The 26731-nt window shown below is 44.8% G+C and overlaps 1 protein-coding gene across 1 annotated transcript in view; it reads right to left on the bottom strand.

Moving 5' to 3' along the window:
• Window positions 1-26731, bottom strand: part of PDCL2 (phosducin like 2) — a 403093-nt gene that overhangs the window by 292806 nt on the left and 83556 nt on the right. The window contains exon 4 of the mRNA XM_069205848.1: window positions 15876-16019. Within this exon, the coding sequence (XP_069061949.1) occupies window positions 15876-16019 (144 nt within the window). The remainder of the gene's footprint in view (window positions 1-15875; window positions 16020-26731) is intronic.

The raw sequence follows: 26731 nt of genomic DNA, 5'->3' as shown, positions 1-26731 counted from the left end.
CTCCCATAGAATTTCCCTATCCACTAGGTCAAAGGCGCGGGAGAGGTCCATAAATGCCATATGGAGAACACCTCTCCTGGCCTTGACATATTTCCCCCAGATGAGTGTTAAATTAAGAGCCTGTTCTACCGTCCCTAAGCCGGGTCTAAAGTCATTTGGTACAGGGAAAAAAAGGAGGTGGCCTCTGCCCAATCCTCCAATTTACTGAGGATTACCCCCCAAGGATTTTTAAAGTAGATTCTAATAACGAAATTGAGCGATAACATGAGGGCAGGTTCCGATCACCCTTTTTGAATATGGGGACTATATTGGCCCCCTTCCAAGAATCCAATAGGCTACTCTTAACTGACGCCCTTAAAACCTTAAAACGTTTGTCAAAAGAGAGGCCCAGAAGTCAACATCATTTTTTAATAGGCCCACTGGGAAGCCATCAGGGCCTGGGGCCTTGCCACCAGCTGCGCACTGAATGGCCATGGCAACGGATGCGTGGTTAATCAAATCAACTAACCACTCCTCGCTTGCCTCTTTAGGGTGTATACTGGAATCCCATCTTTGCTCAGCCACCTCACTCTCTGGGTTAAAAATCTGAGTAATATGTTCTATCCAGTCCTGTTTGCTGATGTGGCACTGGATGCCTAAGTATTCTTTATTGGAAAAAATCGGTTGATTTACAGTATCCCAATAGAATATATTGTCTTTAAGTGGGCAGCTTTTTCCAAGTCCTCCCAAGCCTCTTTTCTGGTTTCCTGCCTTCTATTCCATTTTCCCTGCTTGTAGGCTTTCCTTGCTCCCTTACATCTTCTATATTATGCAGAATTTTACTAGTAGCCTTTTTTAAGACTTTACGTGTGCTGTACATTCTGAACTAAACCATGTGTTAACAGGGGACTTTCTCTTTGGGATGGTTTTGGATAATTGTTTTGCCACCATACTACCAATTTTAATACAACTCTCTATGACATATTAAGGGGGCCTATCCATTGAAAGACAGCATATAACATCATTAAATGTTGCACTTATCAATTCATTGAAAACCTTAACTGGTTCAATATTCTGCCACTTTAGCCGTACCACCCTATTTTCAGGATGACAAAGAGGCACCTTTACTGTATTCACTGGCTCACAATTTACATTAAAAGAAGAACACAGGTGAATAGGGTTATGATCGCTAAATGGGTAGAGGGCACTTCATAGTGTACTATTTTACCCAAAAGATCAGATGAAAGAAGCACAAAATCTATTGTGCTACCCTTACCCCTGCCGGTAAAAGTTGGGGGATTGTGGTTACCCTGCCCATAGGCCTCAGATGCATAACTTAGTTATGCGATAATATCATTTGGTTTAATGCTTCACCATAAGCGGAGTGCGCAAAGTCGTTGACAGGGATTCAATATATATCAGAGAATCCACAAACTTGATCTGCAGGATATGTACATTTTGTAATATTACAATCACCAGCCCACATAACTGAGAAGCCTTTTCCTCTTGTTTTCCAACAAAGACCGTGAGTGTCCACTCTAACTCCTCAAGTATCTCTAAGCGCTGTGCCGACATTTTTCTTTTATTAAAACCACGTTTATCATGTTAGCTAATTACAGATATCAAATTTAGTAACATGAGATCGTTGTAACTACTTTAACCTGGAGACCTGCAACCACACAGGAGATAAATATGGCCAGACCTTCCTTTCCTCTCCCCGCAGATGACGGTATTGTAGATACACAGTAAGATTTGAGCCCATTCAAAGCAATCATATCAGTGGCCCATGTTTCTTGGCAACAAATAAAGTCAAATATTTGAACAAAAAACAGCCAATACTCACTCAAAAGCTTACTCAGTGACCCTGCAATGTTCCAAGAGAGGAACTGCAAATCCTGGGAGAGATCGATATTTGTATTCTCACAATTTTCATTACACAATGGTTGAGGGGGTGAGTGGGTGAGATCTTCATAACAATTTGACTACTAGCCTTCGCTATGGCACCCAGCCGCTCTGGACGTCAGTCCTTGTCAAGAGTTGAAAGCGATTTGAATAAAAAGGAAAGGTAAGGGGCAATGCCCTCTGTGGCCTCCATAAAGGTCTGTGAAGCCTACCACATAAGTAGTAAAACAGCCTGAACCAATGAGGGAGGATAAAAGAAGCCTAAAGGCCATACCTGGATTCTCCTCAGGTTATCATCCGGGTCCTTAAAATTCAGGACCAGACAGTCACCTTAAATGGTCTTCATCATGGGACCAACCCAATTGACTCAAGGTGCCATTATGATTTTGTTAATTGAAGGTTGGTGGTGTCCCAAATTTTTCCTACAACAAAATGCAGCTTTATTTAAGAGACTCTAGCAACTCTCTTGCACACCTTCTGCCAATGGCGGAAAATTCACAAGAATCAATGTATATGGGGTGCTCTCGGGGAGTAATTACAAAGAATCTGGAGCCCATTTTGATGGAACAGATGCACAGAATAATGGCTGGTTTGCCCGTTGTTTAACCCCAGAAGGATAGTTACATTGGAGCCCTTGACATAGACCCAAAGTTCTAAGTATCCCTGCCTTCTGCTGTAATGGCAGTTGATGCGGTATGACTTGTTGAAACTAAGGCTTCTTGGGAAAAAAAATCTTGTTGGGACCCCCTTCAATTCCTGAGGGTTGGTTACAGACTTGCCCTCCATACTTTGCTTCAGGGGGCACTATTTGTTGACCCTTTTTAGCAATGCTTGCTAGCACCTCTAAATTATCCTCAATTTTCCCTAACCAGATCATTATTGGTTTTAAAACATCAACAATTATGTTACCAATACAGGAGTAAAATTCCTCTGCTAGGTTCACTACCCTCCCTTTGTTTGAATCAACATTAAATATGCTTCTCTTTAGGCTGGGATTCTGAATTAGATTACTTTTTGAGGTCCCGTCCTCTGCTTTTTTGCTTTTGTGCCCACCTCCATTCTTTTATTTTTTACACTTTTTGCCTTTTGCCCTTCTTCCATACCAGTGTCTAAGTTGAGAGTTTGGGGGCAGGTAAGTGGGCCTGCAGGCGGGTTCATGCACCCAGTCATTGGAGAAGACAGGGCTATAATTTGCAAAGCCCTCTCAATTTTTACCTCATGTAGTTAAAAGTTCTAACTTATGTCAATGTTGTTATCAATGGGGGAGAGGCAGATAAAAACAATCTCCGTTCAGCCAATTCAATTTATTTTGTTATAACCCCTACAGCACACTGCAAGAACTCATCTAAAGTAGTACCTGCTGCTAACGGCCTTTGGTTAGCTTTACGTTTAACCATGCCTTCCCCTGGTGGCAATCTCTAACAGTCACTAAGTTGAAATATAAAGGGACGCACTCCTATGGCAAATTAAGGGGACCTTGGAATGTTTACAGCACCTTGTAAGACTCTCTGCCTTCTCAGCAATACAGGGCTAAGAGGGGTGGCTCAGCCCAGCCTCGTCAGGCCGCATACGGGGACAGTCAGGCCTGGTTTTGGCCCGGCCTCTGCCCTGGCATGTCCTGTGCGCGACCTGCGCAGCTGGGCACCTGCTTCCATATAAGCACCTCTGGGTGCAAGGGTAGTGGGTGGGACCTCCTGGTGCTGCGCTGCTTGCCAGGGGTTGAAGTCAGGTTCCCCCCGGTCCGTAGCTATGCTCGACCCACACAGTGGGAGCCCCTCCTTCCAATTAAGCACCTCCTGGCGCAAGGGTAGTGGGTGGGACCTCCAGTTGCTGCACTGCCTCCCGGGGGCTAAAGTTAGCCCCCCCGTTTGTATCTATGCTCAGTGTCTTGATACTAACTCTTTTATACCTGCATAAGATGAGGAACTCACCAAGTCCTACATTTTTGGCGTGCAATAGCCTTTACTTTATTCAGACAGAGAAGAATTTTCCATTTCAGACATAGCCTTGAGAAAGGTTCATTGTGAGTACAAGTGCAGTCTGTCTTGATCTCTGAGCTCTCACCCTTTCTTCTGCTTCTAGCTGGTCCTGAGACATTTGAGCAGATGCAAGTAAAAAACTGGCTAGTGCCAATCTCTTGTAGACATAAGATATCAGGTTGAAGATGCTATGATTCCAATAGAATACAAGCCCTTTTGATCTGCTTTCAAATGCCATTTACATTACAACTTAGGGGGTCATTACAACCTCGGCGGTCTTGTAAAGAAGAAGACCGCCGACCGCTCGGCGTATTATGACTGTTGGCAGCTCTTTCGTTCGTTTTTCCGACGGAGAGCCGCCAACAGCCATAGTGACGGGCGGCGGGGAAGTGGAGGTTGCTCCACCTCCACCGCCACGCCAACAGAACACTGCCCAGCGAATCACGTCCTGTGATACTACGCGGGGTGTTCTGTTGGCGGTGTGGTGTCGGCGGAGCTGCCCCCATGGCTCCCGTCCCCTCCCGGAGGATCGACGGAACAGGTAAGTCGATCGTCCGTTAGGGGAGGGGGGTGTGGGGGTGTTGTGTGTTTTGTGCGTGCATGGGGGTGTGCATGGGTGTATGTAGAGGGGGTGTGTGAGTGCGTGTATGCTTGCGGGGTGTTGCGTGTTTTGGGAATGAGTGCGTGTATGTCTGTAGGTATGTCTGTATGGATGTGCGCGTGTATGTTTGAATGTGGGTGTGCGTGTCTGACTGTGTGTATGTTGGCATGTGTGTCGGTGTGTGTGCGTGTATGTGTGTTGGTGGTGCCTGCGTGCGTGTCGGGTGTGTATGTGTAAGGTAATGTCGGGGTCGGGGTGGGGAGGGGGGTCCTGCCACCCTTGGGGGGTGGCAGTGGTGGTGGGGGGTGTAGGAGAGGGAGTCGGGTGGGGGGTGGGGGAGACCCCTATCAGTGCCAGGGAAGGAATTCCCTGGCACTGATAGTGCTTACCGCCATGGATTTCATGGCGGTTCCTACCGCTGGAAATCCACGGCGGTAAGCCGGGTCACAATACCGGCGGCGGTATTGTCATGGCCGCCGGGCTGGAGACCAAGGTCTCCAGCCCAGTGGTTGTCTCCGCCCTGGCGGGTGGAACGGAGAAGCGGCGGATGACCATGTCGGTAACCGCCATGGTCATAATTCCACAAAAAATACCGCCAGCCTGTTGGCGGTCTTACCGCCGCTTTAACACCGTCCGCCAGGGTTGTAATGACCTCCTTAGTATTTTAACAATTTTGTGTTCAGACAGCTGTTTGAAGGGCTTGGAAATGTAGATGGTAAAAGTTTCAAAGAGTCTGTTGCCATGCTTCATATTTTTATTTCCCATGCCTTCCTTTCCCCCTTTTCTCTCCCACCTATCCCCTCCTCCACCTGCACTGCAAGTGAGCCGGGAGTTGAATAAAGCTTTTGGGTGTAAGGAGATACATTTAGGTAAGACATCTCCTAAGGGAGATGTGGCGGTTGGTCAGGCAGTCCTGCGACATCTGTTCCAGTAACGGTGAGCTCACTGTGCCTCCCTCCATCCTTCTTTTCTATTAGGCACATTGCATGGTTTAAGTTTTATATATTTCATTTGCATATGTTTTTTTCATAGTATATAAGTATGTGTACAGAGAAATGATATTATATGCATGGAATGTAATGTTTTCATGTTATTAAGGACAGCTCAGTGATCTCTCATTAATTTGAATGATGTAGAGTCAAGGCAATGTGCTCTGAATACTGCTTTGTAGTCTGATTCAAGCATGTGAATCTATGAAAGTTCCAATACTGGAGTAAGAAAATAAGTTACTTACCTGTAACTATAGCTCTCCAGTATTGGAATCTTTCATAGATTCATATGCGACCCACCTACCTCCCGGGGGAAGCTCACCTTCAATATCTCTTGTTCAACCGTTAACATGCGCACTAGTGCTTAGAAAATCTGAGGTATTGGAGCTTCTCTCAGGAGGGTTCTAGAGGGCGGTGCTCTCTGATTGGCTGAAGCTCAAGTTTGATCCTTTTTACATAAGTACTTGGATAGATTGCTATAATGTAGAGTTCTAATGTTATAGCTGTTATGTCTTTGGGACATTGTATTTTCTAAGGTATCGGGGACTCCCATCTCGACAACGGGGAATGATTCAAGTATGTGAATCTATGAAAGCTCCAATACTGGAGTAAGTTGTAATTCTGCAATAAGGGTCCTTAATTATTGTTAGCGGTATGCAGTGTCCCAGGCAAGATTCTGGAAGATCAAAAATGTGTAGCCTTCCTCATTGGAGATCCTGTGGTGTTCTCTAGCAATAATATTTACCGTTCTTGTTGAATTCCTGAAAACAATATTACTTGTATGTGCTCTATTGACTAGTGTCAAAGGTCCTGAGTGCCCTGTCAACAAACCCCAGCTTTCCCAATATCCCAAGATTCAAACATCTTACCTGATTGGCATCAGGCATCACAGGGATCAGGCCAGTAGAAATGGAATTTGGGGTTGTAGCTCTTGGTGACGTTTGGTACCAGGAAGACTGGAGAGAGGGAAAAAACAGAACACAAACATATCCAACATTTGTCTCCTGATTCACTGTGCCTGTTGGACACAGTCAGCTATGTGTCTGAGCTTCAGCATGATCTGTGTCTCCTGTCATATATTTTTGGCAGCAGTCAACCCCAGTCAGCTTTGGCGTCCTTAGTGGAATTCTCCAATGTCTTCAGGAATCATCAGAGCACCAAGTTCCACTTAATTGCGCCCAGAGGATGTAGGCCCTAGATTGGCCTACATACAAAATGAGAGCTGACTCCTGCTTTCACCGCAAACTATATCCGTTCAGAGGTAAACTATGCAAAAACAAAGTCCTTGTGGCATACAGATGAACCAACCGGTTTCACTGATCCAACCTTTGCGAAGATTGGGAGTCAGACATGGGGCACGGGGTGCTGAAAAAGTCCTTGATTGTAATATTTAGGCCCTCATTATGACATTGGCGGCAAATGCCGCCTACCGCCACTGCAACGGCTGCCAAGATACCATCGCCATGGCCACCAGCCAACAACTGCATTATGACTGTAGGTAGAATTCCGCTAGAAGGCTGGTGGAATTCCGTTGACGGTCATGGTGGCGGACGGCGGTAAGGTGGCGCTGCTGCCAGCAGCAGCGCCATGCTAGCAAAACACAGCCGACTGTATCATGTTACATGATACGGCCTGGTGGTGTTTTGATGGCGGACGCTGCTGCTAGCAGCAGTGCTGTGTCCCGTCTACTGCCGGAGGACCCCCTGCAAGCAGGTAAGTCAGGTTCTCCGACAGGAGAGGGGGGCGTGGGGTGTTGTGTACGTGAGTGGGGGTGTGTGTATCTGTGTTTGTATGCGTGCATGTGGGTGTGAGTCGCGTGGTATGCGTGCGACTTAATGTGAGTGTACGTGTCTGTTGTGTTCAACAATGTATGTTGGTGTGTGTTGTGGTATTCCCTGGCACTGATGCCACGAAAACCATGGCAGTGGGTGGGGTCATAATCCCGAGGGTGCGATTGTGACGGCTGCCGGGCTGGAGACAAAAGTCTCCAGCCCGGCGGCTGTTACCACCCTGGCGGACGGAGTGGTACATTGGCTGTTTGTCTTGAGCCAAACCGCCAATGTCATAATTTGGGAAAAGGTACCGCCAGCCTGCTGGCAGTACCTGTCCCCAAATTACTGCCATCTGCCAGGGTTATAATGACCCCCTTAGTATCTTTCTGGCCCTAATCATGAAAGTAGTAGATTAAAGGGCACGGCAAAGAGGGTCTCCTATGAGTTCATGCAGAAATCTGTTTACTATGTGGTCTGTTCACCACCATATTGCCCAAATTGGACTTTTGTCTGCTGTCCATTTTTACACCATTAAGCATGAGTGTTTGTGGCGAATTACCTGCCAGCAGTATTGTGTAAAATGTTTCCTCACTCAGAGTCCTTTGGTGCTCTTGGTTCTTTTGGAGTCCACGAGAACCTGTGAATGCAGGAGAATGACAGAGACTTGCCGTGGAGGAGAACTAGACCTCTCAATGGTGGATTTGTACAGCACCTAAGACTGTGTTGAAAGTACATACTTCCTTGTTTAGACCACAAGCCATATTTTTGTAGCCTCTAAAACCAATCACAAATTAGTGCATGGCAATGATGTTGGTTTTCCCCTTCTCTGGCATTGTATGTTGTTTTTCAGAGCTGTAGATGTTTTTATATATTGCTAATTATTGAAAGCAGCTTGGTGAAAACAACTATGTGCATTGAATTGATTGGAAAGGGGTGGAAATCTCAAGACATTTGATTATAAAGCAAGCACTGACAAAAATAATATGCCTGGTGGTAATTCATTAATGTGTGCAAACACAGGCATGCATAAATGCAGTTGGCATGCATTTGAATGTTAATGTCCAAAATTGGCTCTGAAGCTCCTGGATCTGAAGATAATATTGTATGACTAGGACATGTAGTGATGCTATTGTTGCCTTAAATGTTGCATTAAATGATGCCAGTCACAATGCCACCAACACTACCCCACCCAAACCACATCAACAATACCACTGCCATTACCATCAATGTCGCCATGATCTTCAACACCACTACTACATTACCTACTACTATGCCATCAAGGTAAGTATGTATATATTATTGTTAACTCTACACCGACTTATCTAGATTAATCCTGCAAGGTCACTAGAGTCGATGAAATATATTTGTAGGTCCATAGTGTGATCACGATTTAGAGGTAGAACAATTTTACATAGTCAGAGTCAGTAAGAGGATGTTGCATTTAGGACACCTCCATCTTGATGGTCGATAATGGCAACAAACAGGTTCCCTGCACATGGTTTCTCACTCTCTGCTTATGGCCTGTCACAACAAACGCAAAAGTGGAAGGAAAGGGATGAAGCTGCGCTACACTGAGAGACCACTTCTGTCCTCCCATTCGCCACAAAAACAGAAGAGACAGACTTGGCTCCTCATCATGACAAGGCCAAAACAGCTGAAGCTGTGCTGCACCAATAGGTAGATTCTGCCCCCTTTCATTCGCAAAACAATCACATTCATCTATCAATGATGCAGAGGACTGACATTGGTGCTGCAGCTTTTTATAAAGATGTTAATGTGAAAATAATTGGCGTATGAAACTTACAGACAGAGATGTTGTCAGAGGCTCAACAATGATAACTAATTGCGCAAATAAGGACATGGGATTATACACGGGACTCGGATAGACATTTAGGGGCAGATTTAAGAAAAGTGGTGCTGCACCTAGTGCAGCGCCACTTTCCTTGTGCCCCTTAGCTCACCTTTCGGCCACCATGTGTGTGCCTTATTTAAAATACGGCACACCATGGCGCAGGTTAGGGGGCAATAGTGTCATTTTTATTGACGCTATTGATGTACTTAGCAAGAGTAGCACCAAAAATATGTCCCTACGCCTGCAGAGTAAATAAGGGCCCATTATAAATAATGGAAGTCCTCTTTTAATTTTAACGCCTGCTCCAAGCAGGCGTTAAAAGTGCCAAAAAGAATGGCGCAAGGAAATCTGTTAGATTTCTTTGCGCCATTTTTTCAGGCATAATATATGCAAGGAAGCACGCCCACCTTGCTGATATTATGCCTGGTGCAGGCATAATGTGGCACAAGGGTTTACAAAGTTGCGCAATGCATGCATTGCGCCACTTTGTAAATATGGCGTGGGGAAAATGTCACTTTAGTGCCGCCTTAGCATTTATAAAATGACACTATGGTGGCGCTAAGGTGGTGTTAGGGGGCTCTTAAATCTGCTTTCTGATTGTTTCTGAGTCTCTGACAAGAAAATTACACCCTTTTCAAAATCGCTACCTTATTTACTATACCCAGTATTTATGGTGCCTATCAATGAAGTGAGATTCTGCTCGACAAGGGCTTTGTGACTGTAGTAACTGATAGAGAGACAGAGACTCAGGGCACTTTTCAGCCCCAACGCACGTGGCTTCCCAGGACCTGTTGCATAATCATGTGATTACTGTCATGGTCTTGAAGGGTGGAAGCTGCAGTAAAAAGTTAGTGCCGGAGTTTTGTAGCTTGTGATGCTTGTAAATACTGGATAACATTTGTCGTGTCATTTTTTTCGATGAACATCTTTTTTAATTGTATTTCTTTAATGTAGAATTAGTTTTCCACATCACAAAGCCATGTTATTTAAAAAGCACCACAACACTCACATTGGCATACTTATTTTTTATATTACGCTCCGACTAAGCCTGCAGAACGTATTGTTTTAGAGTGAAAATCCATCTGTGCTAGATAATGTAAGCATTTGCTACATAGTCCTTACCAGATGCTAAAACCGATGCATATCATGGCCACTGGAAGCACTGCCTAAAAGGCGGAATGAATCCCCATACAGCCAATAGCATGTGATAAGAGATGTTTACTCCTCTGAAATCTACTGTATGCATATTGGTTGAAGAGTACTGACAAAAGCTTCACTGCTAACCCCTTCGCTGCCAGGCCTTTTCCCCCTCAGGTGCAAAGCCTGTTTTTTGGCCATTTGGGGCAGTTTGCGCTTAGACCCTCATAACTTTTTGTCCACATAAGCTACCCACGCCAAATATGTGTCCTTTTTTTCCAACATCCTAGGGATTCTAGAGGTACCCAGACTTTGTTGGTTTCCATAAAGGAGACCAAGAAATTAGCCAAAATACGGCGAAAACTTAGTTTTTTTCAAACAAATAGGAAAAAAGGGCTGCTGAAGAAGGCTTGTGTTTTTATTCCTGGAAAAGGCATCAACAAAGGATTTGCGGTGCTAAAATCACCAGCTTCCCAGCTTTCAGTTACAGGCAGAGTTCGATCAGAAAACACCATATTTCAACACAATTTTGGCATTTTACTGAGACATACCCCATTTTTACTATTTTTTGTGCTTTAGCCTCCTTTCAGTTAGTGACAGACATGGGTATGAAACCAATGCTGGATTCCCGAAAGCTAAACATTTCTGAAAAGTAGACAAAATTCTGAATTCAGCAAGGGATAATTTTGTGTAGACCTTACAAGGTTTTCCTACAGAAAATAACAGCTGAAATAAAAAAGATATTGAAATTGAGGTAAAAAAACAGCCATTTTTGTCAACGTTTTACTCTGTAACTTTTTCCTGCAATGTCAAATGTTTGAAAGCAATATACCGTTACGTCTGCTGGACTCTACTGGTTGCGGGGATATATAGGGCTTGTAGGTTCATCAAGAACCCTAGGTACCCAGAGCCAATTAATGAGCTGCACTGTGCAATGGGTTTTCATTCTATACCGGGTATACAGCAATTCATTTGCTGAAATATAAAGAGTGAGAAATAGGTATCAAGAAAACCTTTGTATTTCCAAAATGGGCACAAGATAAGGTATTGAGAAGCAGTGGTTATTTGCACATCTCTAAATTGCGGGGTGCCCATACTAGCATGTGAATTACAGGGCGTTTCTCAAATAGATGTCTTTTTTACACACTGTCTTACATTTGGAAGGGAAAAATGTAGAGAAAGACAAGGGGCAATAACACTTGTTTTGCTTTTTTGTGTTCCCCCAAGTCTCCCGATAACAATGGTACCTCACATGCGTGCGTAGGCCTAATGCTCGCTACAGGAAACGGAACATAGACACATCACATTTTTACTTTGAAATCTGACGTGCTTTTTGCAAAATGCCTAGCTGTAGATATTGGCCTCTAGCTCAGCCGGCACCTAGGGAAACCTACCAAACCTACACATTTTTTAAAACTAGACTCCTAGGGGAATCCAAGATGGGGTGACATGTGGCGCTCTCGCCAGGTTCTGTTACCCAGAATCCTTTGCAAACCCCAAAATGTGGCTAAAAAAACACATTTTCCTCACATTTCGGTGACAGAAAGTTCTGGAATCTGAGAGGAGCCATAAGTTTCCTTCCACCCAGCATTCCCCCAAAACTCCCAATAAAAATGGTACCTCACTTGTGTGGGTAGGCCTAGTGCCCGCAAAAGGAAATGCCCCAAAACACTATGTGGACACATCAAAATTATCAAATACTAAACTACCCGTTTTTGCGTTAGGGGGGGATCTGCGTTTTTGGTCCTGTGCTGAGCAGCCATATATGGAAACCTACCAAACCCAAACATTTCTGAAAACTAGACACCTGAGGGAATCTAGGGAGGTGTGACTTGCGTGGATCTTTCAATGTTTTCTTACCCAGAATCCTCAGCAAATCTAAAATTTAGCTAAAAAAGTCACATTTTTCCCACATTTCTGTGTGGGATCACCGCACCGGGACAAATTTCCTACCACCCAATGTTCCCCCAAGTCTCCTGATAAAAATGAACCTCACTTGTGTGGCTAGGCCTGGCGCCTGTGACAAGAAATGCCCCCAAAATACAACATGGGCACATTACATTTTCCCAAAGAAAACAGGGGTGTTTTTTGCAAAGTGCCAAGCTTTGGATTTTGGCCTCTAGCTCAGCCAGCACTTAGGGAAACCTACCAAACCTGCGCATTTTTGAAAACTAGACACCTAGGGGAATCCGTGATGGGGTGACTTGTTGGGCTCTCACCAGGTTCTGTTACCCAGAATGCTATGCAAACCTCAAAATTTGGCCAAAAAAACACTTTTTCCTCTCATTTCGGTGACTTAACGTTCTGGAATCTGAAAGAAGCCTCAAATGTACTTCTATTCAGCGTTCCTCAAAGTCTTCCGATAAAAATAGTACCTCACTTGTGTGGGTAGGCCTGGTACCCGCGACAGGAAATGCCCCAAAACACAACGTAGCCACATCACATTTTCCCAAAGAAAACCAAGCTGTTTTTTGGCAAAGTGCCTAGCTGTGGATTTTGGTCTCTAGCTCAACCGGCACCTACAGAAAACCTACCAAACCTGTGCATTTTTTAAAACTAGACACCTAAAGGAATCCAAGATGGAGTTATTTGTGGGGCTCGCACCAGGTTCTGTTGCTCAGAATCCTTTGCAAACCTCACACTTTGGCTAAAAAAACACTTTCCTCAGATTTCGGTGACAGGAAGTTCTGGAATCTGAGAAGAGTCACAAATTTCCTTCCACCCAGCATTCCCCCAAAACTCCCGATAAAAATGGTACCTCACTTGTGTGGGTAGGCCTAGTGCCCGCAAAAGTAAATGCCCCAAAACACTATGTGGACACATCTAAATGATCAAATACTAAACTACCAGTTTTTGCGTTGGGGGGGGACCTGCGTTTTTGGTCCTGGGCTCAGCAGCGATATAGGGAAACCTACCAAACCCAAACATTTCTGAAAACTAGACCCCTGAGGGAATCTAGGGAGGTGTGACTTGCGTGGATCCTCCAATGTTTTCTTACCCAGAATCCTCAGCAAATCTAAAATTTTGCTAAAAAAGTCAAATTTTTCCCGCATTTCTTTGTGGGATCACCGCACCAGGACAAATTTCCTACCACCCAATGTTCCCTTCAGTCTCCCGGTAAAAATGATACCTCACCTGTGTAGGTGGGCCAAGTGCCTGTGACAGGGAATAGCCAAAAACATGTCAAAATTTAGGGCAATCAAAGTGGGTCCAAAAGGGCAGTTTAAAAAAAAAAAGTTTTTAGGCTGATAAGTGGGGCAGAATTTTTATCGGTATAGATGAGACAATGCTGGTTGGTAGGAATTTTTTGTATTCCTGTAGATTCTGGAAGATTCCATCACAAAAATGTGGGAAAATGTGTGATTTCCAGCAAAGTTGGAGGTTTGCAGGGCATTGTGGGTAAGAAAATGGTGCAGAGTGCATGTGAAGCACACCACCCTGGACTCACCCAGATGTTTAGTTTTCAGATGTGTCTAGGTCTTGTGGATTTTTCTACATGGCAGCATCCCCAAAGTCCAAAAAGTGCAGCCCTCACCATTTTAAGTGGGACGATTTTGAGAGTTAGCCAAGCTCTCATGGCCCAAATGTAAAACCAAAATCCAAAATAATCAAACGTCCTCTTGCTTGCTGTGGGATAAGATGTTTTAGTGTGCGGGGGAGAGCTGAAAGACTGTTACCCCCTTCAGGTGGTGTGGGGGCATAACCATGCCCATACTGGTTGGTAGTCACCACCACACCATTTCTTTTTTAATTCCCTAGCATCTAGTAGACTTTCTGCCACCCCCGCGTGCGGAATGGGGTAATTGCCCCATCTGCCCACTGGTGGGCAGAACAACTTTGGTCCCATTTATTTGGGGTGGGGGTATGGCCATAACCCCACCCTCTTATTTTGAAAAAAAAAATCTTCCCTGGTCTCTGGTGGGATTTCTGCCCCCCCCAATGGGCCCCCATGAGGAGCGACCCTTGTCCAAGGGGCTGCCCACCCAAACAAAACACACACATACCCTCACACCAATCCCAGGTGCCTAAGTGGTTTCTGCCCCCCCGGGGGCAGATTGGCCTAATTACTATAGACCGATCTGCCCGCAGGGGGGCAGAAAAGGCCTAATAAAAAAATTGCCTTCCGGGGAGCAACCCTTGCCTATGGGTCGCCCCCACTTATCAATATAAATAAAAAAATCAAATCTCTAGTGTCTAGTTGCTTCTGCCCCCGGAGGCAGATCAGCCTAATTAATATAGGCCGATCTGCCCCATGGGGGGCAGAAAAGGCCTAATAAAAATATTGCCCCCCGGGGAGCGACCCTTGCCTAAGGGGTCACCCCCCTTATCAATATAAATCCATAAAAAAAAAAATCTGGTGTCCAGTGGCTTCTGCCCCCATCGGCCTAATTAATATAGGCCGATCTTCCCCCGGGGGGGCAGAAAAGGCCTAATAAAAGAATTACCCCCCTGGGAGCGACCCTTGCCTAAAGGGGTCACTCCCCTTATCAATGTATAGAAAAAAAACATCCCTGGTTTCTAATGGCTTCTGCCCCCCGGGGGCAGATCGGCCTAATTAATATAGGCTGATCTGCCCCTGGGAGGGGGGCGAAATGGCCCTAGATTAAATGCCCCTCCTTGTGGAGGGACCCTTGTCCAAGGGGCCGCTCCCCTTCTCTGTTTACCTAAAGTAAACAAAGTCCCTGATGTCTAGTGGGCATTCCTGCAGCACGATCGCTATGCGATCGTGCTGCAGGAATGCACAGAGAGAGCCATGAAAATGGAAGGAAAAGCCTTTCCTTCCCTTTTCATGCCTCTCTGCCTCCCCTGACCGCCTGTACCAAGGAGAAACTAATCAGTTTCTCCTCTGGTCACGCTGGAAGCATTACTTCCAGCGCAACAGGAGTTGACCTCTGATGAGGTCAGCGCATGTTGGTACACTGATGTCATCAGACGTCACTGAGGGGTGGTTCGGGGTGGTATGGGAAGCGATTCCCCTTCCAGCCCTGCCCTGGGGGCGTGGGTGGGAGGACCTTGGGGGAAGCACCAGCCAGGACGTAGTGGTTATGTCTGTGGCGCCTCAGCGCCGCGCCACTGGACGTAACCACTACGTCCTTGGCGGGGAAGGGGTTAAGGTAGACCCAAAAACACCTAATGAGTAATAAAGCTCTAGGAGCATGTTACGACAGTAAAATGATACATTGGCTTAGCTAAAAAAAATTTGCATAACTGAATTGTTTTTTTGGAATTATTTAGAAAAAAAACATCAACAATATTGTCTGTAGATAGGTATCTGATTACGATATCAAGGTCTACTTCTAAATGGTCCATGCATTGGACTGATTACTCCTCCCTCCGTCCCTCACTCCCTGCTTCCCTCCCAAATATATATTTCAAGATAATGCCTGATTAACATGGTTTCTGTATCACCATGTCACCATTAATGCATCTGGTCCATCTGTGTGTGTCCTCTTTTGGCAGAGACATTTTCAATTGGGTTTGCTGTAGTGTGTCTGATGAATGAGTCGCGTGCCTTGCTGTCTTTATGATACTGTTTTAAAGTAATGTTCAGAATAGAGGGAGTAGTAGACCAACTCCAAACACAGAAGGATGAACAGACATGCAATATTAAGGCTCTTACAAACAACAATACTATATAGGATTGGTATGGAAAGTATGAATTACCCAGATCTGTAAAGATGAATCACAACCCATGTACCTTCTCTGGCATTTGTGACTTCATTTATATACTGGTCACCAGGAATTTCAGTGAGCTCCCCAAACACTTTTGTTTTCTGTAGATATTTCCATTCTAGTAATCGTTGTTGCCTAGTGTATAAATAAAATAATGAATCATTTTATGTATGCAAATCTTTCTATAACAGAAGCTTCAAAGTATTCAGCATTTAAGTCTCTTGGGCACCAAGTACTCCAATAAAATAAAATAAAATGAAACAGAATGTGTAACAATGTCAGCCCTTCATTAAAACTGGGCTACTTGTACTTTCTGGATGGGCTGAAAATCATTAGATTCATGAGAAGTGTAAGCTCCCTGATGGCCTCAAACTACTACTTTTTGGTCATCTGCCACTGAAGCATCTTAGAGTAATTTAAATTTTCTGATTGTCCTCCTTCATAATATACCCTTATGTTCTCACAAGCCAGACCCCCCTCCTTTCTCGAGGACATAAGAAAATGTTTTGATACCTATAGGCTGCTCCTCTTTACACCTAACACATCGCATCACTTTGAATCCACTTAAAGACATAGGACCTGATCACAATCATAGCACATAGCAGACGGGTTTTCTCTGTCACAAACATGACGAATATCCCGTCCGCCATATTATGATCCCATTATATTCTGTGGAGATTGTAATATGGCAAATGGAATATCCATCACGTTTGTGACAGAGTATTCCACTCGCCAAGATCGTAATCAGGCCCATAGTTGGGGATCTCAGCTACTAAAATGTGAGACAGATACTACAACACAAATCACCAGATTGCTCCCCAAACACATTTGTTACTGAATTTAGATAATACCTTCTGCATATTTAACCTTATACAAGGACAAATAATTTGATCCAATGTTACAATATCATTGATTTGTCTAAATTTACTTTAACATCTGAATCCTTCCAACATTTCACCAAATTCCGAAGTAGGGCGTGGCATGGACATCAACCCAGGGTTATCATAACATCATTAACAAAAGAGAGTTTATTTTCTTCCCTGGTGTAAATGTCTATAATTAAATTATTGCCTTCAGTTGGTCATCATTGCCATGTTCTTCCCTGGAGTACCATCTTAGTGAAAGCAAAGACATTCAACCTGATCTGTTTGTGAGACTTTGCATATAAAGCAAAGGCAAATTCAGTAAATCAGCAGTCTATCAAATCAAGGGAGTACCTCTGCTATGAAAGGCCTTGTGACGTGGTAAAAGTGTGTGTGCGTTTAGTAAAACCAAGAACCATAGGATCTCACAACATTTAGCAATGCCTGCAGAGTCAATAATTTTGGTCATATTGTCTAAAGTCTGAATGACTACATTTAACAAAGCCTGGATGTTCCATATTAATGACATCCAGTAGGAGGGTATCCAGCATATTAACTTGGACATTTGCATACAATATGGAGTCTATGTTCAGGTGTGCATACTGCATAGGATCTGTTCTGGTTTAGAAAGCATAATAACCCTCTCTCATAGACTGTGACACTGTATCTTCTTACCAAAATGGCTATACCTATCTATCAAAGAATGTTAAAGCAGCTTAAGGGACACGTTGTTAAATTTGCTGAAAAGCCAACTGTTCATGCTGCCTGACTTGTTGATTTTGAAAGATCTCATTGCCAGAATCACATCTCCTTTTCTGGTAAAAACTTCAACCTCTTATTTTCCTTCAAAATATTGAGAAAAGCCACAGTGTTTATGTACCTGCTAGCTTCCAGCTGCTCACCTTATTCAGAGGTATGTAATTCCACTCTGCTGCCTCAGCGCTGAATTCTTAGCAACCAATTGATCCAAATAGTTTTCCTAAATGCATTCCACCTTATATTAATATATGTACCATTAAAGATATTTACTGAACAGGCTTCTAAACTGACCTGCCATAGTTGTTTTTTTGCCAGGATATCATTGAGTAAACGAAAGACCTTCATTTTCACAATCTAAGTCTTTGTTGTAGTTTGGCAATTTTGGTAGACACCATGGCATGATCTGAAAATCTAATAATGTCTGTTTATTTATTTTAACCATCATAATTGGTGAAGGACAATAAAAATGAAATAAACTATTGAAAAAGAAATGTGGGAGTGCATGAATAAAGTAAAATATTTTTCCATATTTATTTTTTCATTTTCATCTATTGCAGAGATGTGTCTCTGCTAAAGCCCCGAAGAATCTCACCATGCACTGATTCAGAACTATAAGTATCAGTACCATATCAGCTTAATATGGAATTCCTGATGAGGGTTAGATACCTCACAAATACAATTCCCCTAGTAAATCCATTTACTCTGGGGAGGGGAAGAGTGCGGAATAAAACCCTTAAAATATAATACTGTGCTGTTGTAGGACACTATATCAAGAAAAACAATATCAAAATATATGAATATCACCAAAAAATATTGAAAACACTCTACTTAAACCCGAAACACATAAATATTGACAACAAAAATATTGCAGAAAAAATATTTAAAATACATTGTAAGCAAAAATAAATAACAACTATCACATACACAATCAAACTGAAGAAACATAAAAACAATTAAAAAAACAAAATATTGAACGCTGCAAAATTGACAAATTAAAAAAACAACACACTACTACATGAAATATAAACATATATATATATATATATATATATATATATATATATATATATATATATATATATATATATACATATATATATATATATACATATATATATATATGTACAAATAAAATCATCTACATTAAATATATATAACAAAAACAGTAACTACTATTTGGCATACATGGTGCAAATACAATTGAAACTAGTCTCCAATCAACCTAGCAAAATAAACCTTAAAATACATAACAAATAGAAACTTTTTCCCAATTAAAACCCATGTGAAAAGGCCACAAAAAACACAACAAGATGCTTCATTAAAAAAGAATTACAGTAGGACAATGCTACTCTGCCTGATTCCAAATCTAGAAAAGCAGACTGAAACACATCCACAGACCGCTAAACTCTACAAATAAAGTAAGACTGACAATGAATGGAAAGCTAACAAAATTAATATATAATTCAAATTTAACAATTGATTAAAACTATGCTATGTGTTTATTTCTCCAAATTACAGGGGCGTCCCATGCAAGAATTAAAAACATACTAAGAAAAAAATATACAGAAATGAACATCAAATTACTCAAAGCCACATCAAGAGTAAGGGCCTGTAGGAAGTTGGCTCTGTATATACTATTTCAAAGTAAGAAAGAGTGTGCACAGAGTCCAAGGGTTCCCCTTAGTGATAAGATAGTGGCAAAAAGAGATAATTCTAATGCTCTATTTTGTGGTAGTGTGGTCGAGCAGTAGGTTTATCAGAGGGTAGTGTTAAGCATTTGTTGTACACACACAGGCAATAAATGAGGAACACACACTCAAAGACTTACCCCAGGCCATTAGGTTTTTATATAGAAAAATATATTTTCTTAGTTTAGTAATACTTCAAGTGAAAGGTATTTCACTTAGGTATTCTAGGAACTTTGAATGATCACAATATCATGTACAGTCTTTGTAAAAATGGCAATAAGCTATTTTTAAAGTGGACACAGTGCAAAAATCAACAGCTCCTGGGGAGGTAAGTAAAGGTTAAGTTTGCAGGTAAGTAAAACACTTACAAGTCTCAAAGTTGGGTCCAAGGTAGCCCACCATTGGGGGTTCAAGGCAACCCCAAAGATACCACACCAGCAGCTCAGGGCTGGTCAGGTGCAGAGGTCAAAGAGGTGCCCAAAACACATAGGCTTCAATAGAGAACAGGGGTGCCCCGGTTCCAGTCTGCCAGCAGGTAAGTACCAGCGTCCTCGGGGGGCAGACCAGGGGGGGTTTGTAGGGCACCGGGGGGGGGACACAAGCATGCGCAGAAAGTACACCCTCAGCAGCATAGGGGCGGCCAGGGGCAGTGTGCAAGCAGGCATCGGGTTTTAGATAGGAAGTAATGGAGGGACCCAGGGGTCACTTCAGCGATGCAGGCAGGCACAGGGGGGCACCTCGGGGTAGCCACCACCTGGGCTAAGCAGAGGGTCGCCTGGGGGTCGCTTCTGCACTGGAGTTTGGTTCCTTGAGGTCCTGGAGGCTGAGGGTGCAGTGTTGGTTCCAGGCGTCAGGTCCCTTGTTACAGGCAGTCACGGTCAGGTTGAGCCTCTGGATTTCCTCTGAAGGCGTCGCTATGGGGGCTCAGAGGGGTCGTCTCTGGCTACTCACAGGCTCACAGTCGCCGGGGAGTCCTCCCTGTAGTGTTGATTTTCCGCAGGTCGAGCTGGGGGCGTTGGGTGCAGAGTGGAAAGTCTCACGCTTCCGGCGGGAAACGTGAAGTCTTTAAAGTTGTTTCTTTGTTGCAAGAAAGTTGCAGGTTGTTGAACAGGGCCGCTGTTCACAGGAGTTTCTTGGTCCTTGGTTGCAGGGCAGTCCTCTGAGGCTGCAGAGGTCGCTGGTCCCTGTTGGATGCGTCGCTGTTGCAGTTTTCTTCGAAGTTGGGAGACAGGCCGGTAGGGCTGGGGCCAAAACAGTTGTCGTCTCCGTCTTCACTGCAGGGCTTCAGGTCAGCAGTCCTTCTTCTTGTTAAGGTTGCAGGAATCTAGTTTCCGAGGTTCTGGGGAGCCCCTAACTACTGAATTTAGGGGTGTGTTTAGGTCTGGGAGGGCAGTAGCCAATGGCTACTGTCCTTGAGGGTGGCTACACCCTCTTTGTGTCTCCCCCCTGGGGGGCGGGAGGCACATCCCCAATCCTATTGAGGGAATCCTCCATCCACAAGATGGAGGATTTCTAAAAGTAAGGGTCACCTCAGCTCAGGACACCTTAGGGGCTGTCCTGACTGGTGGGTGACTCCTCCTTGTTTTTCTAATTATCTCCTCCAGCCTTGCTGCCAAAAATGGGGGCAGTGGCCGGAGGGACGGGCATCTCCACTAGCTGGGATGCCCTGTGGCGCTGTGACAAAAGGGGCTCACCGCCAGGTGTTACAGTTCCTGCAGGGGGAGGTGAGAAGCACCTCCACCCAGTACAGTCTTTGTTCCTGGACACAGAGTGACAAAGGCACTCTCCCCATGTGGCCAGCAATATGTCTGGTGTGTGGCATACTGCAATAAACTAATCAGCCTACACTGGAGGTCAGGTATGTTTTCAGGGGGCATCTCTAAGGTGCCCTCTGGGTGAATTTTACAATAAATTGCACACTGGCATCAGTGTGCATTTATTGTGCTGAGAAGTTTGATACCAAACTTCCCAGTTTTCAGTGTAGCCATTATGGTACTATGGAGTTCGTGTTTGACAAACTCCCAGACCATATACTCTTATGGCTACCCTGCACTTACAATGTCTAAGGTTTTTCTTAGACACTGTAGGGGCATAGTGCTCATGCACATATGCCCTCACCTGTGGTATAGTGCACCCTGCCTTAGGGCTGTGAGGCTTGCTAGAGGGGTGACTTACCTATGCCACAGGTAGTGTGAGGTTGGCATGGCACTCTGAGGGGAGTGCCATGTCGACTTAGTCATTTTCTCTCCACCAGCACACACAAGCTGTGAAGCAGTGTGTATGTGCTGAGTGAGAGGTCCCCAGGGTGGCATAAACCATGCTGCAGCCCTTAGAGACCTTCCCTGGCATCAGGGCCCTTGGTACCAGGGGTACCAGTTACAAGGGACTTACCTGGGTGCCAGGGTTGTGACAATTGTGGAGACAAAGGTACAGTTTAGGGAAAGAACACTGGTGCTGGGGCCTGGGTAGCAGGGTCCCAGCACACTTTCAAGTCATAACTTAGCATCAGCAAAGGCAAAAAGTCAGGGGGTAACCATGCCAAGGAGGCATTTCCTTACACAACCCCCCCCCAAACGAAAGAGGATGAGACTATCCTTTCCGAAGAGAGTCTTCATTTTCTAAGTGGAAGAACCTGGAAAGGCCATCAGCATTGGCCTGGGCAGTCCCAGGTCTGTGTTCCACTATAAAGTCCATTCCCTGTAGGGATATTGACAACCTCAACAGTTGTAGGTTTTCTCCTTTCATTTGCATGAGCCATCTGAGAGGTCTGTGGTCAGTCTGAACTATGAAGTGAGTACCAAAGAGGTATGGTCTCAACTTCACCAGGGACCAGACCACAGCAAAGGCCTCCTTCTCAATGGCACTCCAACTCGGCTCCCTGGGGAGTAACCTCCTGCTAATAAAAGCAACAGGCTGGTCAAGTCCATCATCATTTGTTTGGGACAGGACTGCCCCTATCCCATGTTCAGAGGCATCTGTCTGCACAATGAACTGCTTACAGTAATCTGGAGATTTTAGAACTGGTGCTGTGCACATAGCTTGTTTCAGGGTGTCAAAGTCCTGTTGACATTCCACTGTCCAGTTAACCTTCTTGGGCATTTTCTTGGAGGTAAGTTCTGTTAGGGGTGTCACTGTTGATCCATATCCCTTCACAAACCTCCTATAGTAACCAGTCAAGCCAAGGAATGCCCTGACTTGAGTCTGGGGTTTTGGAGCTACCTAGTCCAGAATAGTCTGGATCTTGTGTTGGAGTGGCTGAACTTGGCCTCCACCTACAAGGTGTCCCAAGTAAACCACAGTACCCTGCCCTATCTGACATTTAGATGCCTTAATAGAGAGGCCTGCTGCTTGCAGGGCCAGCAAAACCTTCTTCAGGTGGACCAGGTGATCCTGCCAGTTGGAGCTAAAGACCGCGATATAATCTAGATAAGCTGCACTAAAGGACTCCAAGCCAGCAAGGACTTGATTCATCAACCTTTGGAAGGTGGCAGGGGCATTCTTTAAGCCAAAGGGCATCACCGTAAACTGGTAGTGCCCATCAGGTGTACAGAATGCTGTTTTCTCTTTTGCTTCTGGTGCCATTCTTATTTGCCACTACCCTGCTGTTAAGTAAAAGGTACTCAAGTATTTGGCAGGACCCAATTTATCAATTAACTCGTCTGCTTTTGGAATGGGATGGGCATCTGTCTTGGTGACAAAATTAAGCCCTCTGTAGTCAACACAGAACCTCATCTCTCTCTTGCCATCTTTTGTGTGAGGTTTGGGCAGCAAGACCACTGACTAGCCCAGGGGCTGTCAGAGTGCTCAATCACTCCCAATTCCAGCATCTTGTGGACTTCCACTTTGATGCTTTCCTTAACTTGATCAGACTGTCTAGAAATTGTGTTTTTGACAGGCATGCTGTCCCCTGTGTCCACATCATGGGCACACAGGTGTGTCTGACGAGGGATTAGGGAAAAGATCTCAGCAAACTGTTGCAGGACTTGCCTGCAGTCAGCTTGCTGTTGGCCAGAGAGGGTGTCTGAGTAGACCACTCCATCTACTGAGCCATCTTTAGGGTCAGTGGAGAGGAGATCGGGGAGAGGTTCACTCTCAGCTTCCTGGCCCTCATCTGTAACCATTAACATGTTTACATCTGCCCTGTCATGAAAGAGTTTGAGGCGGTTCACATGGATAACCCTTTTGGGGGTCCTGCTAGTGCCTAGGTCTACCAAGTAGGTGACCTGACTCTTTCTTTCTAGCACTGGGTAAGGGCCACTCCATCTGTCCTGAAGTGGCCTGGGAGCCACAGGTTCCAGAATCCAGACTTTCTGCCCTGGCTGAAACTCAACCATAGCAGCCTTTTGGTCATACCACATCTTCTGGAGTTGTTGGCTGGCCTCAAGGTTTTTGCTTGCCTTTTCCATGTACGCTGCCATCCTAGAAAGTAGGCCTAGTACATAGTCCACTATATCTTGCTTAGGCTCATGAAGAGGTCTCTCCCAGCCTTCTTTCACAAGAGCTAGTGGTCCCCTAACAGGGTGGCCAAACAGAAGTTCAAAGGGGGAAAACCCTACTCCCTTCTGAGGCACCTCTCTGTAGGCGAAAAGCAGGCATGGCAAGAGAACATCCCATCTCCTTTTGAGCTTTTCAGGGAGCCCCATGATCATTCCCTTCAATGTCTTGTTAAATCTTTCAACCAGACCATTGGTTTGTGGATGGTATGGTGTGGTGAATTTGGAAGTCACCCACACTCATTCCACATGTGTTTTAGGTAAGCTGACATGAAGTTAGTACCTCTGTCAGAAACCACCTCCTTAGGAAATCCCACTCTGGTAAAAATACCTATGAGTGCTTTGGCTACAGCAGGGGCAGTAGTGGACCTAAGGAGAACTGCTTCAGGGTACCTAGTAGCATGATCTACTACTACTAGGATATACTGATTCCTTGAGGCTCTGGGAGGTTCAAGTGGACCCACTATATCCACTCCCACTCTTTCAAAAGGGACCCCCACCACTGGAAGTGGAATGAGGGCGGCCTTTGGGCGGCCACCTGTCTTACTACTGGCTTGACAGGTGGCACAGGAGGCACAAAACCTCTTTACTTTCTGGGACATATTGGGCCAATAGAAATGGTTGACTAACCTCTCCCATGTCTTGGTTTATCCCAAATGCCCAGCAAGTATAATGTCATGGGCTAAGGTCAGAATGAACTCCCTAAACTCCTGAGGTACTACCACTCTCCTGGTGGCACCAGGTTTTGGATCTCTTGCCTCAGGGTAAAGGAGTCCATCTTCCCAATAGACCCTGTGGGTTCCACTGACATTTCCTTTTGTTTCCTCCGCAGCTTGCTGCCTAAGGCCTTCAAGAGAGGGACTTGTTTCTTGCCCCTTGCACAGTTGTTCCCTTGTGGGTCCCCCTGGGCCCAAGAGCTCAACCTGATAAGGTTCCAACTCCATAGGCTCAGTTCCCTCAGGGGATAGAACTTCTTCCTGAGAAGAAAGGTTCTTTTTCTGTGCTGAAGCTGGTTCCCCAGTCTTCTTTCCTTTTCTCTTGGAGGGTTGTGCCATTATTGCAGACTCCAACACCTCTTTTTCACCCTGAGCCTTGCACTGTGCCCTTGTCTTGACACACACCAGTTCAGGGATACCCAGCATGGCTGCATGGGTTTTGAGTTCTTCCTCAGCCCATGCTGAGGACTCCAGATCATTTCCAAGCAGACAGTCTACTGGTATAGCAGAGGAGACTACTACCTGTTTCAGGCCAGTGACCCCTCCCCATTCTAAAGTTACCATAGCCATGGGATGTACTTTAGTCTGATTGTCAGCATTGGTGACTGGATAAGTTTGTCCAGTCAGGTATTGTCCTGGGGAAACCAGTTTGTCAGTCACCATTGTGACACTGGCACCTGTATCCCTCAGGGCTTCTACTCTAGTCCCATTAATAAAGAGCTGCTGCCTGTATTTTTGCATGCTAGGGGGGCAGGCAGCTAGTGTGGCTAGGTCCACCCCACCCTCAGAGACTAATGTAGCTTCAGTGTGAACCCTGATTTGCTCTGGGCACACTGTTGATCCCACCTGGAGACTGCTATTCCAGTGCTAACTGGAGTAGTAGTAGAAGTGGAACCTTTCTTGGGACAGGCCTTGTCTCCAGTTTGGTGTCCCTGCTGATTACAGCTACAACACCAGGCCTTTTTGGGATTCAAGTTTTTACCCTTGTACCCAAATGAGGATTGTGAAGATTCTTTGGACCCACCCTCCTGAGCAGATGTTTGGGGCCCTGTAGAAGACTCTTTACTTTCTCCATTGGATATCTCAACACTCTTCCCCTGGGGAGGCTTTGTGACCCCTTTCTTTTGGTCACCCCCTGTGGTAGTCTTGGTCACTCTTGTCTTGACCCAATGGTCTGCCTTCTTTCCCAGTTCTTGGGGAGAAAGTGGACCTAGGTCTACCAGATGCTGATGCATTTTATCATTGAAACAATTACTTAAAAGGTGTTCCTTCATAAACAAATTATACAGCCCTTCATAATCATTTACACCACTGCCATTAATCCAACCATCAAGTGTTTTGACTGAGAAGTCAACAAAATCAACCCAGGTCTGGCTCGAGGATTTTTGAGCCCCTTTGAACCTAATCCTGTACTCCTCAGTTGAGAATCCAAAGCCCTCAATCAGGGTAGCCTTCATGAGGTCATATGATTCTGCATCTTTTCCAGAGAGTGTGAGGAGTCTATCCCTACACTTTCCAGTGAACATTTCCCAAAGGAGAGCACCCCAGTGAGATTTGTTTACTTTTCTGGTTACACAAGCCCTCTCAAAAGCTGCAAATCATTGGGTGATATCATCACCCTCTTCATATTTTGTTACAATCCCTTTGGGGATTTTTAGCATGTCAGTATTCTCTCTGACCCTATTTAAGTTGCTGCCACCATTGATGGGAGCTAAACCCATCTCTTGTCTTTCCCTTTCTATGGCTAGGAGCTGTCTCTCCAAAGCCAATCTTTTGGCCATCCTGGCTAACAGGAGGTCATCTTCATTGAGGCTGCCCTCAATGCTTCCAGAGTTGCTGGACTCCCCTGTGGGAGAAGCAGCATCTCTGACTATCACTTGTCGAGTCAGGGTTTGAGAAACCCTGGTCTCCCTAAGTAGGACAGGAGGGGGGAAATTATCCTCCTGGTCACTAGCTTCCCCCTCTGTAAGGTTGTCTTCAGAGGGGTGGTCTCTAGCAAACTTTGCCAAAAGCTCCTGGAGCTGTACTTTGGTAGGGTTTGATCCAGTTTTTATCTTTTTTGTTTTACAGAGAGTCCTTAACTATGAAATCCTGAGATGCAGGTAAGGGGTGAGGTTGAGTTCCACCACCATCTCATCTGTACTAGACAATATTTCTCAAAAAGTTGGGATACTTTTTAAAAATCTAAAACTCTCCCTAGAACTTAATCCAAACTTTTACAAAACTTTTAAACTCTAAAATAAATGCTAACAGGGACTTACACAAGGCCCTAGCAGGACTTTTAAAAGTTTAGAAAAATAGCTCAAATTGCAAAAATCAGTTTCTAAT

The sequence above is a fragment of the Pleurodeles waltl genome, chromosome 1_2, assembly GCF_031143425.1.
Source record: "Pleurodeles waltl isolate 20211129_DDA chromosome 1_2, aPleWal1.hap1.20221129, whole genome shotgun sequence".
Taxonomy (NCBI): Eukaryota; Metazoa; Chordata; class Amphibia; order Caudata; family Salamandridae; genus Pleurodeles; species Pleurodeles waltl.
This window is presented reverse-complemented; position numbering and strand designations above follow the sequence as displayed.